Source organism: Triplophysa rosa, linkage group LG20 (genome assembly GCF_024868665.1).
Source record: "Triplophysa rosa linkage group LG20, Trosa_1v2, whole genome shotgun sequence".
NCBI lineage: Eukaryota > Metazoa > Chordata > Actinopteri > Cypriniformes > Nemacheilidae > Triplophysa > Triplophysa rosa.
In genome coordinates this window covers 1,288,448-1,302,632 of record NC_079909.1, presented here as the reverse complement: position 1 = coordinate 1,302,632, position 14,185 = coordinate 1,288,448, and the positions used below count along the sequence as shown (strand labels likewise).

General features: G+C 36.2%; 1 protein-coding gene across 5 annotated transcripts in view; it reads right to left on the bottom strand.

Annotated features, from left to right (window-relative positions):
- Positions 1-14,185, bottom strand: part of suox (sulfite oxidase) — an 81,361-nt gene that overhangs the window by 60,364 nt on the left and 6,812 nt on the right. For 2 of the 5 annotated variants that reach the window (XM_057362799.1, XM_057362800.1), the window contains exon 2: positions 4,393-4,459. The exons of 2 other annotated variants lie outside the window; for them this stretch is intronic. In XM_057362799.1, the coding sequence (XP_057218782.1) occupies positions 4,393-4,451 (59 nt within the window). In that variant the 5' untranslated portion in view covers positions 4,452-4,459. Of the gene's footprint in view, positions 1-4,392; positions 4,460-6,636; positions 6,749-14,185 lie in introns of those variants that run through there. One more of the 5 variants, XM_057362801.1, reaches the window with a different exon arrangement.

Sequence of the window (14,185 nt, the reverse complement as noted above, 5' to 3'; positions counted from 1 at the left end):
AACATGTTCAAATGCATCAAAGGTAAAAAACGGTGCTATTTTCTTAAAATAAGCATTTAGAATCTATCCATTTCTCAAAGATCCCTAAACGATTCCCCCGAAGCTGTTCAAATTTTCCGCTTCTCTAAGCTCCTCCCTACCACGAGTCCAGTGTGCTCCGATTGGCCAACTGGCCCAATCAGTTGTGATTGGTCTTTCTTCATACATTCCGTGTCAGAAACGAAACGCCCATTACCACAGTTCTTATCTCAGGAAGGTTTTTGTAAACAAAAACGCTGTGTGTAAAAATGGCATCAGTATTACCAAATCACAAGTTTTTATCTTCATAAACGTATCTTCATAAACCATTCAGACTATTGTTTTCTGTTGATCTTTTTTCGTCATAGCTGTTGGAGAACAACAACAGCTCTATCCAAAAGTTGATCATTACTTTGATTATACAGAGAGGAGTAACTGAGCAAGTTAGCAAGAGCTTCCAAAGATAATGCACACACCTTTACATAATAAAATGATATAGTGCTGTAGTCCGTTTTTTAAATAATGACAAGCAAACCGTTTTGTTTGAAGGGGATCGTGACCACAGCTAAACTTTGCACTCTTGACAAAACCATAATGTGAGACAAGTTAGCAAAGTGCTACCGTGACTAAACGATAAAGGGATACAGTTTGTACAATACTACGACATGTAGAACGACAACAGTCTACAATAACCGCCACATTATTAGGTAAGAGTTGGATTATTAAAACTGTAACACTGTTAATTTTACGTTATTTACCTGGAAACCTACAGCTGTACTAAATATACAACACGGATTAGCACAATTACTTTAACGTATATTGTAAGCACTCAATTTAACATGTACACATAACGTATTTATCATACTTACAGCTTGTGGTTATGAGATGCATGTTAGTCCAAATAAAGTTGATATTGACTTATCTTTAAGGGTCTAGCGGCTGGCAAATCCCACGTTGAACTCGCCAAAATTTGAGAAGCAGTCGTCGGTAAAATGACGAGCACATTACACAAGATTGGAATTGTACTGCAGTGGTATCGTGGAAAAAAAATGTAACCACTGATCCTTCACATCGTCATCCTTTGGCAGCGAAAACAAAGTGCATTTGCATTCACAGCACAAAACACAGTGTCCCCTCGACATGTTGTATACGCAATACTACCTGAAGTGCTAGCGGGCAGGTCAGAGTGTTCCTGTTTCGCGGGAAGGCGGGGATTATGCTGATGCATTACACTGTGACGTATCGATGTTACACTCAAAAGATTCGAAAGCCTAACGATTTGTTTGGGCGGTTCGGAGTCGACTCTTTACCCGTCTTTACTTTAATTTATCATGGACTTTTTGGAATAACAACTTAACAACTTAATTTTATGAGATTCATGAAACCTGCTCTTTAACATGTATGATATGCTTTTTAATTATGTTTTTTAAAAGTCTATTCTTTTTTTAAATGCGTCATGCAGAATTGTTCTCATCAGCCGGTGCATCATAAACATCGCCTACACTAAAAAAAAGTCTGTAAAAACAGGGCACAATATACTGTATTAATATGAAGGAATTTTCCGTATTCATTTTTTACAGTTGTTTCACCTGTATTTTACATTTTGCACTGAATTAAATTACATTTTAGCATTAACGGAAATGTCCGTAAAATAAAGGAAAATGTACTGGTAATTTTCTGACAGTACTTTATCTGTTTTAACGGGATTTTTTTTACAGTGTACGTAATTACGTTTAATTAGGCCTACTATTCGGAGCAATGGGATCAGCAGGCTTAACAACCATCTTTGTGCAAACCAACTGTTTAAAATTGTTTTGCCTGTAGCTTGTAAGTAGCATGCCCGCATCCCGACTCATTTTGACATGTTCTCGCCAGGCTAGGCTGCATGAGTGGGTTGCCGGGCCTGAATCCCGCACTTATTTCTATGAGCTGAATAATATTTTTTTTCCATTTCAAAAGGAAACGTGGCTGTTTATTGTAAGTTTCTTTGCAGTTCCACGCACGATAGCGTCAGTCTCTTCACGGAGGTAAATGGCAAGGCATTGTGTTATATTTTAGTTAATAAGTTCATGCTTGTTATATTACAATCATTGCGCAACATTATTTATTAGAGAGCATATGTTGTCATCAATCCAGGGCTCAGATCTAGGTTTAAGTTTTGAGGATTTTACAGGAGCAACTGAATCCAAGACATCCACACATGTGGAATTAAGCCTGAATAGGAACTCCTCTGCATCCAAGTCACATTGACTGACATCTACTGATTTAATAGCATCACAAAAGCTAATGAGAAAGCTTCGCTAGTATTAGAGGTAATTAATCGAGAGTGACGGTACATTGAGTGAATTTAGGTGTATTACAAACTCAGGGAACAGAAAACAAGACAGATTTATGGTCAGAAAACCCATTGTCCAAAACCTCAAGATCGTACAGAGAAAAGCCATATGTCAGCACAAGATCAAGTATATGTCCCCTCTGTTGAGTGGGGACATTAACATGTTGTTTTAGATCAAATGCATTTAGCAGGGTAATAAATTATTTGGCTAATGAGTCCAATGTGCAGCATAAATGAACATTAAAATCCCCATGAATCAACAGTTTGTCATATTTCGGTGTAAATTCCCCCCAAAAGTCTGCAAACTCAATTTAAAAGTTTGTGTTGTGTTTTGGGGGGAAATAAATCAGAGCAACCAAAAATGGGAAGTTTAGATGCAGTGTAAATAGCTGCAGCTCAAAACTCTGATAGTCATTAATCACAATTGACCGGCAAGAAAATGTGTCTTTAAAAATAGAAACCAAGCCTCCCCCAAGGCCAGATTTACGAGGCAAATTAAAAAACAAGCAATTTGGGGGTAAAAGTTTGGAGAGGGGGCTAAGATCCCCAGTAGTAATCCAAGATTCTGTAATAAATAAATGATCCAGCTGCCGTGAAGTGAAAAAGTTGTGTAAAATAACAGTCTTATTTATCACTGATCTGGCATTTAACAATGCCATCCGAAGCCGAGGTGGATTCTCAGACGACACCTCAGACTGCACGAAGGTGTTTCAAACACGCTCCTCCATGGTGGAGTCGGGGCGAGCCGTAAGCAGGGAACAGGACATCCGCAGATGTAGTCAATGTAATATTCCAATTGCGTACTGGATCCAGGGAGCACCAGCGAATGAAGTAATCGCCGACCAGACCCTTCCCATGTAGACCCTGCAAAGGCTGTGACTCACGTTCCTGAGCCAGGTAGAGCTTCAACTTAACGGCAAAGCCGCTCCGTCTTCCACGACGTTTCTTATGCTTCATCGCCGGTAGGGAACACGGTAGAGCTGAACGATTAATCGAAATCAAATCGCAATCGCGATGTGAGACGTTGCGATTTGCTAATCGCAAGAGGCTGCGATGTGGAAGCTACTGTATGTGAAAAATAGGAAACGCGTCTGTTCCAAGCCCGCTTCGAGTGGCATTCTTGCTAACCAACTGAGTGAGCGCACCTCCGTTAAGCCTAATCAGCACTGCCCTAGCCAACTGCGTAAACGTCCGACATTAAAAAAACAAACAAACAGAAGGCAGGAGAGAGAGAGTGTGTGTTATTATGGCATCTGCAGAGTCAGATCGATCATATTAGGCAAATAAATACTAAAGAACCGTCCAATTCAGAAGACCGCACACACAGCCTGTGTACATACATTGAGTTGTATTTGTTTTAATGGAAACTATAATAGTGTACACTGGTATTTGGATTCTATTGGTGTGATGTAATCTGGAAGTTGGGAACCAATTGAACAACAGTAAGCCCTATTTGAATAATGCCCAAAACACACTACAAAAATGAATTTTGTAATGGTTTTAATGGAAACAATTAGAATTTCTGTAATGTTTTTTTGTTGTTTTCTTTCAGCAGGGTAACCATACCCATACTGTGCTCCACACAACAATATTGCGCTGAAGCTTGAATTAGAAAAGTTAAAATCGCAAATCAAATCGCAATGTCTGTCAAAAATATCGCAATTAGATATTTTCCCCAAATCGCACAGCCCTAGAACACGGCCAACGGCGAAGTTAGCCAGGTATTAACATCAAAAACGGAGGAGGATGAGTGATATGAGCCATTTCGCGCTTGAAACAATAAATCGTTTGCACTAGGTTGTAAGCTTAAAAGCATTGCTTTGTCATAGACCAGTAAAGACAAAGCGCACTGTGTTAGATAAGACATAAAACAGAATAAAACAAACAAACTGAAAATTAGACCACGAGACCAACGGCAAGCCACATACACTGGCGCCGCCATCTTTCTCTGTCTGTGTATCTCTGTCTCTATCAGTATTTTACGTCTTCCTCAGAAATGGTCAAACAGAACAAAGGTTTATATGAAATGGCAGAATTACCTTTTACTCCTGATAAGGAAGGTCTGAGCAAGACTTTGGCAATGTTTGAGGTGCTGCATTGCACTTTCTGAAAAAAGTAAGAACAATGACACAGGTTTTGATTACATCTAAAAAGCATTAGAATAGATGACCTGTCAAAAGCTTGTTTTGTTTTAGAATCACAGAAGCTTAACACATTAAAAAAAAAAAGATACTTTGCTGCTTCATTAAATATAAAGTGACTTACAATTAGGGCTGCAGCTATCAATTATTTTACTAATCGAGTATTCTACTGATTTTCCATCGATTAATCGGGTATTCGGATAATAAGTACTTTTTCTTTATTAAAAAGCAATACTAAATATACAAGAGAAAATAAGACTCTTAAAATGAGTAAAACAACTAATTTGTTTTTTGTTAGAACAATTAAAGTTGTTATTGCTGAAATTGCATACATTAATATCTGTGTAAACTAAACCCATTTAGTACATTCCATTGCCATATTAAATTCAAAATGCAATATAATACAAATATATAAATAAGAAACATGAATAAAAATAGAAAGAATAATTTCAAAGGTAAACTAACTTCAGCTTATGCATGATGCATTTAGTTTATACAAATTAGTTTTAGTTTCTTTTTTTACTATTAAATAGCAATATATGGCCAATGACTTTTATTTTGGCATGTTGTCGGAAGACGCTTATTTTTTAGTATGTCTGTTTCTTCACTCAAACAATAACATGTTCGTGAAATAAACTCTCAGAGCAACTCCGGAGGTGAAGTATGTGCCTCATTCAGCACAGACGCAGACAAATTTATGAGCATCACGTGTGTAGCACGTTAAACTGTGCAGTTCATTCACGCAGACCAGACAGATGGCATGTGTCAATAACAGGATTTGGCGTCCACAAGTCCACATCTAGTTTGATGGACTCAATGCAGCCGGAAAACAAGTTTCACTCGCAAAATAGACTAAAACTAAGTAAAATAGCAGTTCACCATTTCAATAAGATATCAGTTATTTATCAGCATGAGAAACACGTGTGAGCGTGTGAACAGACTAAAATGCGTGTGTCTCACGGTGAATGCGTGAAACTTGAGAGCCCTTTAACATGAACAGAGTTTAGCAGGCTGTGCGTTAGTAATAATGGTCAGTGGGGAAACGCAGTGCTCAGTGTGTACTGTACATGGATGGATTAAAACTTGTAAATGGATTAAACAAAGCTTCGAGGCAATATTTTTTTTTGTATTCGAATTACTTGAGTTACTCGAGGAATCGTTTCAGCCCTACTTACAATGTACTGCAATTGTGATGAATTAAGCTTATTCTGATTCTAAATCCACCCAACCGCATATTCATTAAATTACTATAGCAAAGAAGAAAGTACATGTTTGGAATGCCTTGAGGGTGAGTAAATGATGACAGAATTTCCATATTTCAATGACCTACTCTTTTAACATGCTTTAAAGCATTTGACAGGCAGCCAAAATGCAACTCTATCCATAACTATTGCGGCCTTCAAATCATGTTAAAATTACAGCACGAATTAACTTAAAGCACAATGTTACAACATTTATATTTATTAGTGAATGCTTTTATTCAATGGGATTTACGAATAATAAAGTTTATTATTTGGTTTTAAAAGCCAATTCATGAAAGGATTTTCTGTGACTTCATGAGCTGTAGGGTATATCATTGGCAAAGTCACTTAAAAGCATGAATCGTTCAAGCTTCTAAGTAGGAAACAATCTGTTACATGTGTCTACAAATACACAGGAGAACTATATTTCAGAGCAACAATTTGAGAATATGTATAGACTGCTTAAAATAACCTTTAAAGACCCCTGTGGTGAAAACCAAGTTTTGAATGTTGTTTATACGTTTATGTGGCGTTTTTAATGTGTTTTAAAACAGACCATGTGCAAATGTATCATTTTACAAATTTTCTCCATAAAACTGCAGTTTACCAAAGAAATGCACTATGCACTATATCACAAACAGAGCCGGGTAACGGATTACAAGTAATCTGGATTACGTAATTAGATTCCAAAAATCAAGTACTTGTATTTAGAGTAAACTACATTTTAAAATACTCGTAATCAGACTACAGTTACTTTTTTATGGATTACATATTATTCACAGAATGGCAGCAAGTTCAGTGAATTTGCCGTTAAGCTGAAGCTCTACCTGGCAGTTCAGTGAATTTCCCTACATTTTTTATTTAAAATTTTTTCTAAAAAATTATAATAAACATTACCTACCACTTATATATGTTTGTGATTCTTCAAGATTTTTCCGGCAGATAGTGGGTGGGTTTTGAATCGCACAGAGATGCAAAATGGAGCGGCACTTAGCATTTGATGGCTGGACGTATAGACACTAGGGGTGTGACGAGACACTAATCACACGAGATGAGACGAGACACAAGATGGGATTCACAAGAACAAGACAAGATTTTTACACTATTTTTAAGTAATCCTCAATGATACAATATATGAAAAAATAGTCTTTTATTCAACTGAAAATCACAAAATGCAAAAAAGGCGCATTTTGTAAATGTAACTTAAATTAATGTAATTTTTAGTCTATTTTTATGAATTATGACAATATTTAAAAGTGGCAGGGCATCTTCAATACTAATGTCGCGAGATCTTGTGGCACGATATCTTCTCACACCCCTTATAGACAACCTTTCATGCCTAAGGAAACTCATGGGAAAACTATTCAGTGTTACTATCAGTAAACACTAACAAGTTATATGAGTGTTAGTATTATATGAGTGTTAGTATATACTGTACTTTAAAAAGATGTTGAGGCTCTTGTTGGTGATAAAGAATGGAATATTTTTCCTCGTTGTATCTGTCAAAATAGTACAAAATAATCCTGCTTCAATATTATGTATAATCAAATAAGATTGAAGTCAAAAGCAATCTAAATGTAATCCAAAAGTAGTCAGATTACATTACCATACATTTATAATCTAAAATATTACGTTACAGACTACAAATTTCATCATGTAATCTCTGATTACAATTCATAAGTAATCTACCCAGCTCTGATCACAAATTACTTGAATTACTTTCTGGAGTGTTTGACAGTCCCTCTGACTCTAAATATTATTAATTTACTCCAACAGTACAGTATTGAAGTGGGGTGAAGAGAGAACTAATGAGCACGAGCATCTGATGCTGACCAGTTCTTTCAGATCACCAGTACACACATTTCCAATGTGTTTATGACTCAATTACTGCCTTATCACTGTATGGACACCGATCTGCAGTGCCGTTTACGTTCATGCCACTGCTAGAACGGTTTCCGTTCTCGAGACAAGAACCGGTTACAACAGATTTCAGATCACCAGTACACTGAACCAAGAGCTGGTTCTTCCGATTGAGAACCGATGAGCTGATGATAGTGAGTATGCATGATTCACCATAAGGCTACTGAACAGTGTGGACAACTATGCTGTGCTAATTCTACAAGCGCATATGAACTGAGGACTTAAATATATGGAGCAATTTGGCAAAATGTGAGTTTATTTAATAACAAGTAAATCATGTTGGACGATGTTGACAAAATTAGCATCGGACGATGTCTACAGTGAAACATTGCAATGGACGATGACATCGCCCCATGCCGTTATAAAGTGAGACGCATCTAGGCACGAGCTGTGCAGGGACACATCTTTTTTTACACTGTACCGCACGAGCTGGGCAGTTATAAATTCAGGCGTGTGTCATCTGTACAGTGCAAGTTTCACAGTAGGGGTGGGCGATCTGACAATCTTAAATCGCGATCAATTTTGAAGGCGTCCTCAATCCACTATTCAACGGAATCATGAGGATTGTGATCTTGTCTGTCGTCTAAAACAAAAGGTATGTTAGACATCATTCAGCACTGCACAGACCCACTGGCGTATGACATTGAAGCACCGCGAGAGCAGAGAGCTCATATGCTTTCCAACCACTCTCACAGTGCTGCGAGGTCCCACGTGTGTGATACAGTTTTGCAAGTGCATTAGACAGAGCAGCTTGTTTGTGTAAAGTTTGCTTGTGCTCGATTGTGTGTGACGTTAACCGATGGCGCACCATTAATTTTACTATTTTGCGATTGAAACTCGTTTCCCGGCTGCATTGAGTTCATATAGCCTATATCTAGAGCCCTATGATTTCCGTGATGCAGACGTGGAATCCTGCTATTTAAATCTGTCATCTGCCGGTTCTGCGTGCGTATGAGTGAATTCACAGTTTAACGTGTGAGGACATAAACACATGAACATCATGTCCAGAGTTGCACTGAGAGTTTATTTCTGGAGCATTTAACTGTTTTCACTGTTTGAGAAAAACTATCGTCACTGAACTACACACACTGAAACTCAAGCGCCTACTGAAGGAGCGTCTTCACAATGACCCGTCAAAATAAAACACCGGTTAACCTAAACGCTCGAATGAAAAAATAATGTAGTGTTCTATAGTATTTGATATAGAAAATTGTGGTATTCTTGTTGTAAATTGATCAACTGTAGTATACTTCAATATTTACTATAGTAAGGTTCAAAAACATTATTATCTAGGAATTTTTCTGCAGTTTACTATAGGTAGTAAACGTAAGTATAGGCTACTACAGTATTTTTTTTTTGTGGACAAATATATTACTATTGTATAGTAAAAAATGGACAACACGGAAGAATAAAAAATGGGTAAACTAAAAATTATATGGCCCTCATTGATCCATTTGTATAGAACATTAATGTCCTTTGTTGTTAACCAGTCTATTTATGTGATGATCTGCATTTGTGTTTTTTAAAGATGATAACAGACGTTTTATACTTGTGCTACCTGTACAACTGTTTGGCCAGTGTTACAAAACTTTAAACCTCTGTAGCACCAGTGCTATGTGCAAAAAAGTTAATGTACAGCCCTGTATTTCAATTCAGATCGTGGATCGAGATTCTTTGTTATGAAGATCGTGATATGCTTTTTTGGGAAGATCGGCCAGCCCTATTTCACAGTTATGAAGTGAGGCTTGATGCATTGTTTTTCTAATGTTATATTCAATAAAAAAGTTATAAACTGAGGTGGGTCTTTATACAAGCTGCGTAGACACGCGTCTTTCAGTTTTCTGAAAACGTTCAGTTTTAGCAGCGTCTGGAGTGCGATTGAGAGGAGGCGGGACTAATTTGCATATTTATCTGCATATACTTAAAGTCCCTGTGACCCAGAAGTCGTGTTAACTTCAATATTCTGACGTGATTTTCCATCCCGCTGCACTACTTTCCCACCGTTTTTCTAGACGGAGGGGTTTCAACATTCACATGCGTCTCTCACGTCTGCAGCGCCTAGCACTAGTGTGTACAGCAATTCGCACTGCCAGCAGAGCTTTGGGAGCACGCAGTGCCCGGCTGAACAGCAACTGAGCTGGCTGTAACACAAGTAGAGTAAGAAATAAGTTCACATTACATTATTTAACCTCTTAACTGGCACCGCCCTTTTTTAGCCTACACATGAAAACGCACTGTTGGAACTAAAATGGTTGTAACTCAGGCTTTGGAGTAGAGACCTCGGTTGGTCTCATTTGAAAGAAGACACTTGGAAGATTATTCCTGAATTAAAAAAAATATGTATTTTTATTTTTTTATTATTATTGTAGTTTATGATTATCGCTATAACAAACTATAAAAATATTATGTTTAGATTTTATAAAAAAAAACATATAAAATCTATGTGTTTCCGCCTAAAAACATCAAAAGGTCAAAGTTCCAAGTACCAACAATATTTTTATGAAGTTTGAGCTTGATAGACCAAATTCTGTCTTCTGTGAGTGTTTTAAGCCGCAGTACCACAAGAATCCAATAAGGAACACCTTTTTTGGGTCTGACATTGAACACCACAAAAGACATTGAGATTCTTCTTTTTCATTTTTTTTTAATTCTTCACATGAAGAGACAATAAAATATAGACAAGACCATGAAAAACATAAAAAACATAAAAATTTAATATCTTATGTCTGCATTTTTTTTTATTACTATGATATTGTTTTTTTATGCACACTCTCGTCATTTATGACTCAATTACTCCTCCTACATATTTTATTTTATAAAACAGTGATGAAAATGTTTTTCTAGAGGTTTAGACCTTTTCAACGATATATAGTTTGTCATGATAAGATAAGAATTTGCATGCATAATATTGAAGTAAACGTACGTGTCCCGCAGGCGGGATAGTGACATTTAGCAGTATATAAATGTCTTTATGCGTATAAATGTCTTAATAATCTTTTCATTTATGAATCAATTACTCTTCTCACATAAATTATTTTATAAAACAGTGATGAAATATTTATTCTAGAGTCTTAGACCTTTCCAACAACATATAGTTTTTCATGATAAGATAAGAATGTGCATGCATAATATTGAAGTAAATGTTTTTTCCTGATGGAGGGACTACATTTTCATGCATACTCTTGTCATTTATAACTCAGTCACTCTTTCTTCATAAATTATTTCATAAAGTACTGATCATATTTGCATTCTAGAGCCCTAGACCTTTCCAACAATATATAGTTTGTCATGATAAGATAATAATTTTCATCCAAAATTAGGGCTGTCACGATTATGAAATTTGACTGACGATTAATTGTCTGAGAAGTCATTGCGATTATGACGATTAATTGTCTGTTTTATGGCTTTCACGATTATGAAGATTAATTGTCTGTTTTTGAGCTTTGACATTTAATTCTCATACATTTTTGATTCAGCGATTGAAACCACCGTATTGTTCTGAATATAAAGACTATGTTCTTTTTCTTGGAAATACATCGGAAAAAATTGTGTCGTCATATATTTAAGGTTTAGGCTTTTACATGTCTATAATACAACTGCCAAATACTTGTAAATGAAGTAAATTGATCAGGTGTGAATTGAAGCCACCATTAAAATACTATCAGTCATAGAAAAGCTTCTAGTCTGTTTTTTTCTAACTTGCAAGACTACAATAAAATTTTACTTCTATGTTATTGAAATTTTGGTAGACTGGTTTTCACACTGAGATTTGCTTAAATAATATTAAATTGTACTGCAGGTAATTTGTATGGTATATGCTTTAGTTTTTTTTAAGTGATTGTGTTGTGGTGGTACATTTTACAAGTATTACCATGCTTTAGTTACAATATATACACTAAAATATGCAATATGCAGATGCACTACAGCTCCCCCTAGTGTCTTCTATAGAGATGTGCGATAATTGCGATGATCTGAAACCATCGCGATGAGGTCAAACAATCGCGATGAGACGATTATTTAATAATCGTGACAGCCCTATCCAAAATATTGAAGTAAACATATGTATCCCGCTGGCGGGATAGTGACATTTAGCAATATATAAATGTCTTTATGCGCACTCTTTTCATTTATGAATCAATTACTCTTCTTACATAAATTATTTTATAAGACAGTGATGAAATATTTATTCTAGAGTCTTAGACCTTTCCAACAACATATAGTTTGTCATGATAAGATAAGAATGTGCATGCATAATATTGAAGTAAATGTTTTTTTCCTGATGGAGGGACTACATTTTCATGCATACTCTTGTCATTTATAACTCAGTCACTCTTTCTTCATAAATTATTTCATAAAGTACTGATCAAATTTGCATTCTAGAGTCCTAGACCTTTCCAACAATATATAGTTTGTCATGATAAGATAATAATTTTCATCCAAAATATTGAAAAAAACGTATGTATCCCGCAGGCGGGATAGTGACAATTAGCAGTATAAATGTCTTTATGCGCACTCTTTTCATTTATGAATCAATTACTCTTCTTACATAAATTATTTTATAAAACAGTGATGAAATATTTATTCTAGAGGCTTAGACCTTTCCAACGATACAGTGTTAATTTCGTTAACGAAAACTATGACGAAAAGTATTCGTTAACGACATGTTTTCACTGACGAAAACGAGACGATAACTAAATAAAAATGAATGCATTATAATGAAAACTGTAATAAAAATATACTGACATTTTCGTCAACTAATAAAAACGAGACGAAAATATTCTTGTCGCACCTGGCGGACATCAGTTTGCGCGCATCTGGCGGACATCAGTTTGCGCGCATCTGCTGCTTATCTCATATAAACGGCAGGAGAAGTCTCTGGGAGAAGGGGAAGCACAGACATGTATTCTGTGTCTCCACGCGGTTTACAAAGCGTCTTATTTTCCTGCACGATCGCCGGTAAAACGCCGCAAACTTGAAGCGCGACTGCAGGCGAGTCACCCCGAAACACATTACGAAGGCAAGCTCAAAGGTTTTTATACTGTATGCCTATGTTAACTTAACACGAGCTGCTGCATAACGTGAAATGCAACATAAAGTCAGCCAAAAGAAACCAGCGCTGTCCTCTACTGATTATAGAAGTGATGAAGTGAGTCGAACTGTACATTCCAACCAAATATGTAACATGTTTGCATGACTAAAGAAATGTAATACAATTTATATAATATGTCTTTTTGAAAGCTATTCTCATTCATTGCTGTATCAAGCAAAGACAGTGCAGCTCTTTCTTCAAAGAGGCATGCCATGAGCCAATAGCCTTTGAGTGTGAGCCGTGTCAGAGCGTTTCATTGGTTGAATGAACTGAATGAACACGCCTACTTAACGAGTCATTTGAGTCAAATGGGATTGAATGAACTGGAGCATGTCGTTCATGGTCTAATACTCTGCGTTCCAACAATGCATATCTAGTTACTGGAATTTTCTGAAAAATAAAGGTAATGACCTGGTTTAATTTAAGGTGAAGTAAATTATGTCAAAACAGTTGAATCTTTGTATGGAACATTTTATTACACCAAGTAAATGATTTAAACCATTTAGATTTTAGTAGACTAAATATAATGTATATTTATTCGACTAAAATGTTTTTCATATTTCGTCGACTAAAACTAAAATGATGGGGTTGACTAAAATGTGACTAAAACTAAATTGCATTTTCGTCAAAAGACTATGACTAAAACTAAATCAAAATTTGCTGTCAAAATTAACACTGCAACGATATAAGATTGGTCATGATAAGATAAGAATTCACATGCCATATCTTGAAGTAAATCAAGCTTCCCGTATACGGGAGGTGCCAGTTATGATTAATAAAGTAAAAGTTGATTTTATAATTTTTGCTTTTTGTGTTTTTAAGGTGAATAAAAGATTATTTTCGCATATATTTCATCATTGAGGATTTCTTTAAAAAAGTCTAAAAATCTCATCTCGTTCTCGTGGGATAAGTGTCTCGTCACACCCCTAGTAAATATCTTCCTAAGATGACGGTCACGTAATAAACAGGAAAACAAGCACTCAAATGGCTCCGTCTTTGTTGCAGGAGGTATCAAGCCCATTGACTTTATTTATTATCAACATTATAAATAACAAAGGCAACAATTCTTGACAGATCTGGGTTTTGTTAGCGGGAGTTAGAAGAGCAGCGCGTTTTCTCTGGTGTCGGCTTGTTAACTAAACTAACTTTCACCAGAGTAAAAAAGGCATAGCTAACGTCATATGCTTGTTTTTCTTATCAAAAACATGTAAAACAAATGAAACAAGATAAATTTTTTACAAGTACTCGCGCATGTGCGACTAGGGATGCAGTGATTACCGAGGTTCACTATTAACCGCGCTTAAAAACGTAACGGTTAATTAATCGTAAAGGCTCCGTTACACTGCATGTTTCTGTTGCACGGAACGGAAAACGTAGCAACTTGCACAAAATGAAAACAAAGTTACACCATCGGTGCACCATCTTAAAAAGCCATGCATAT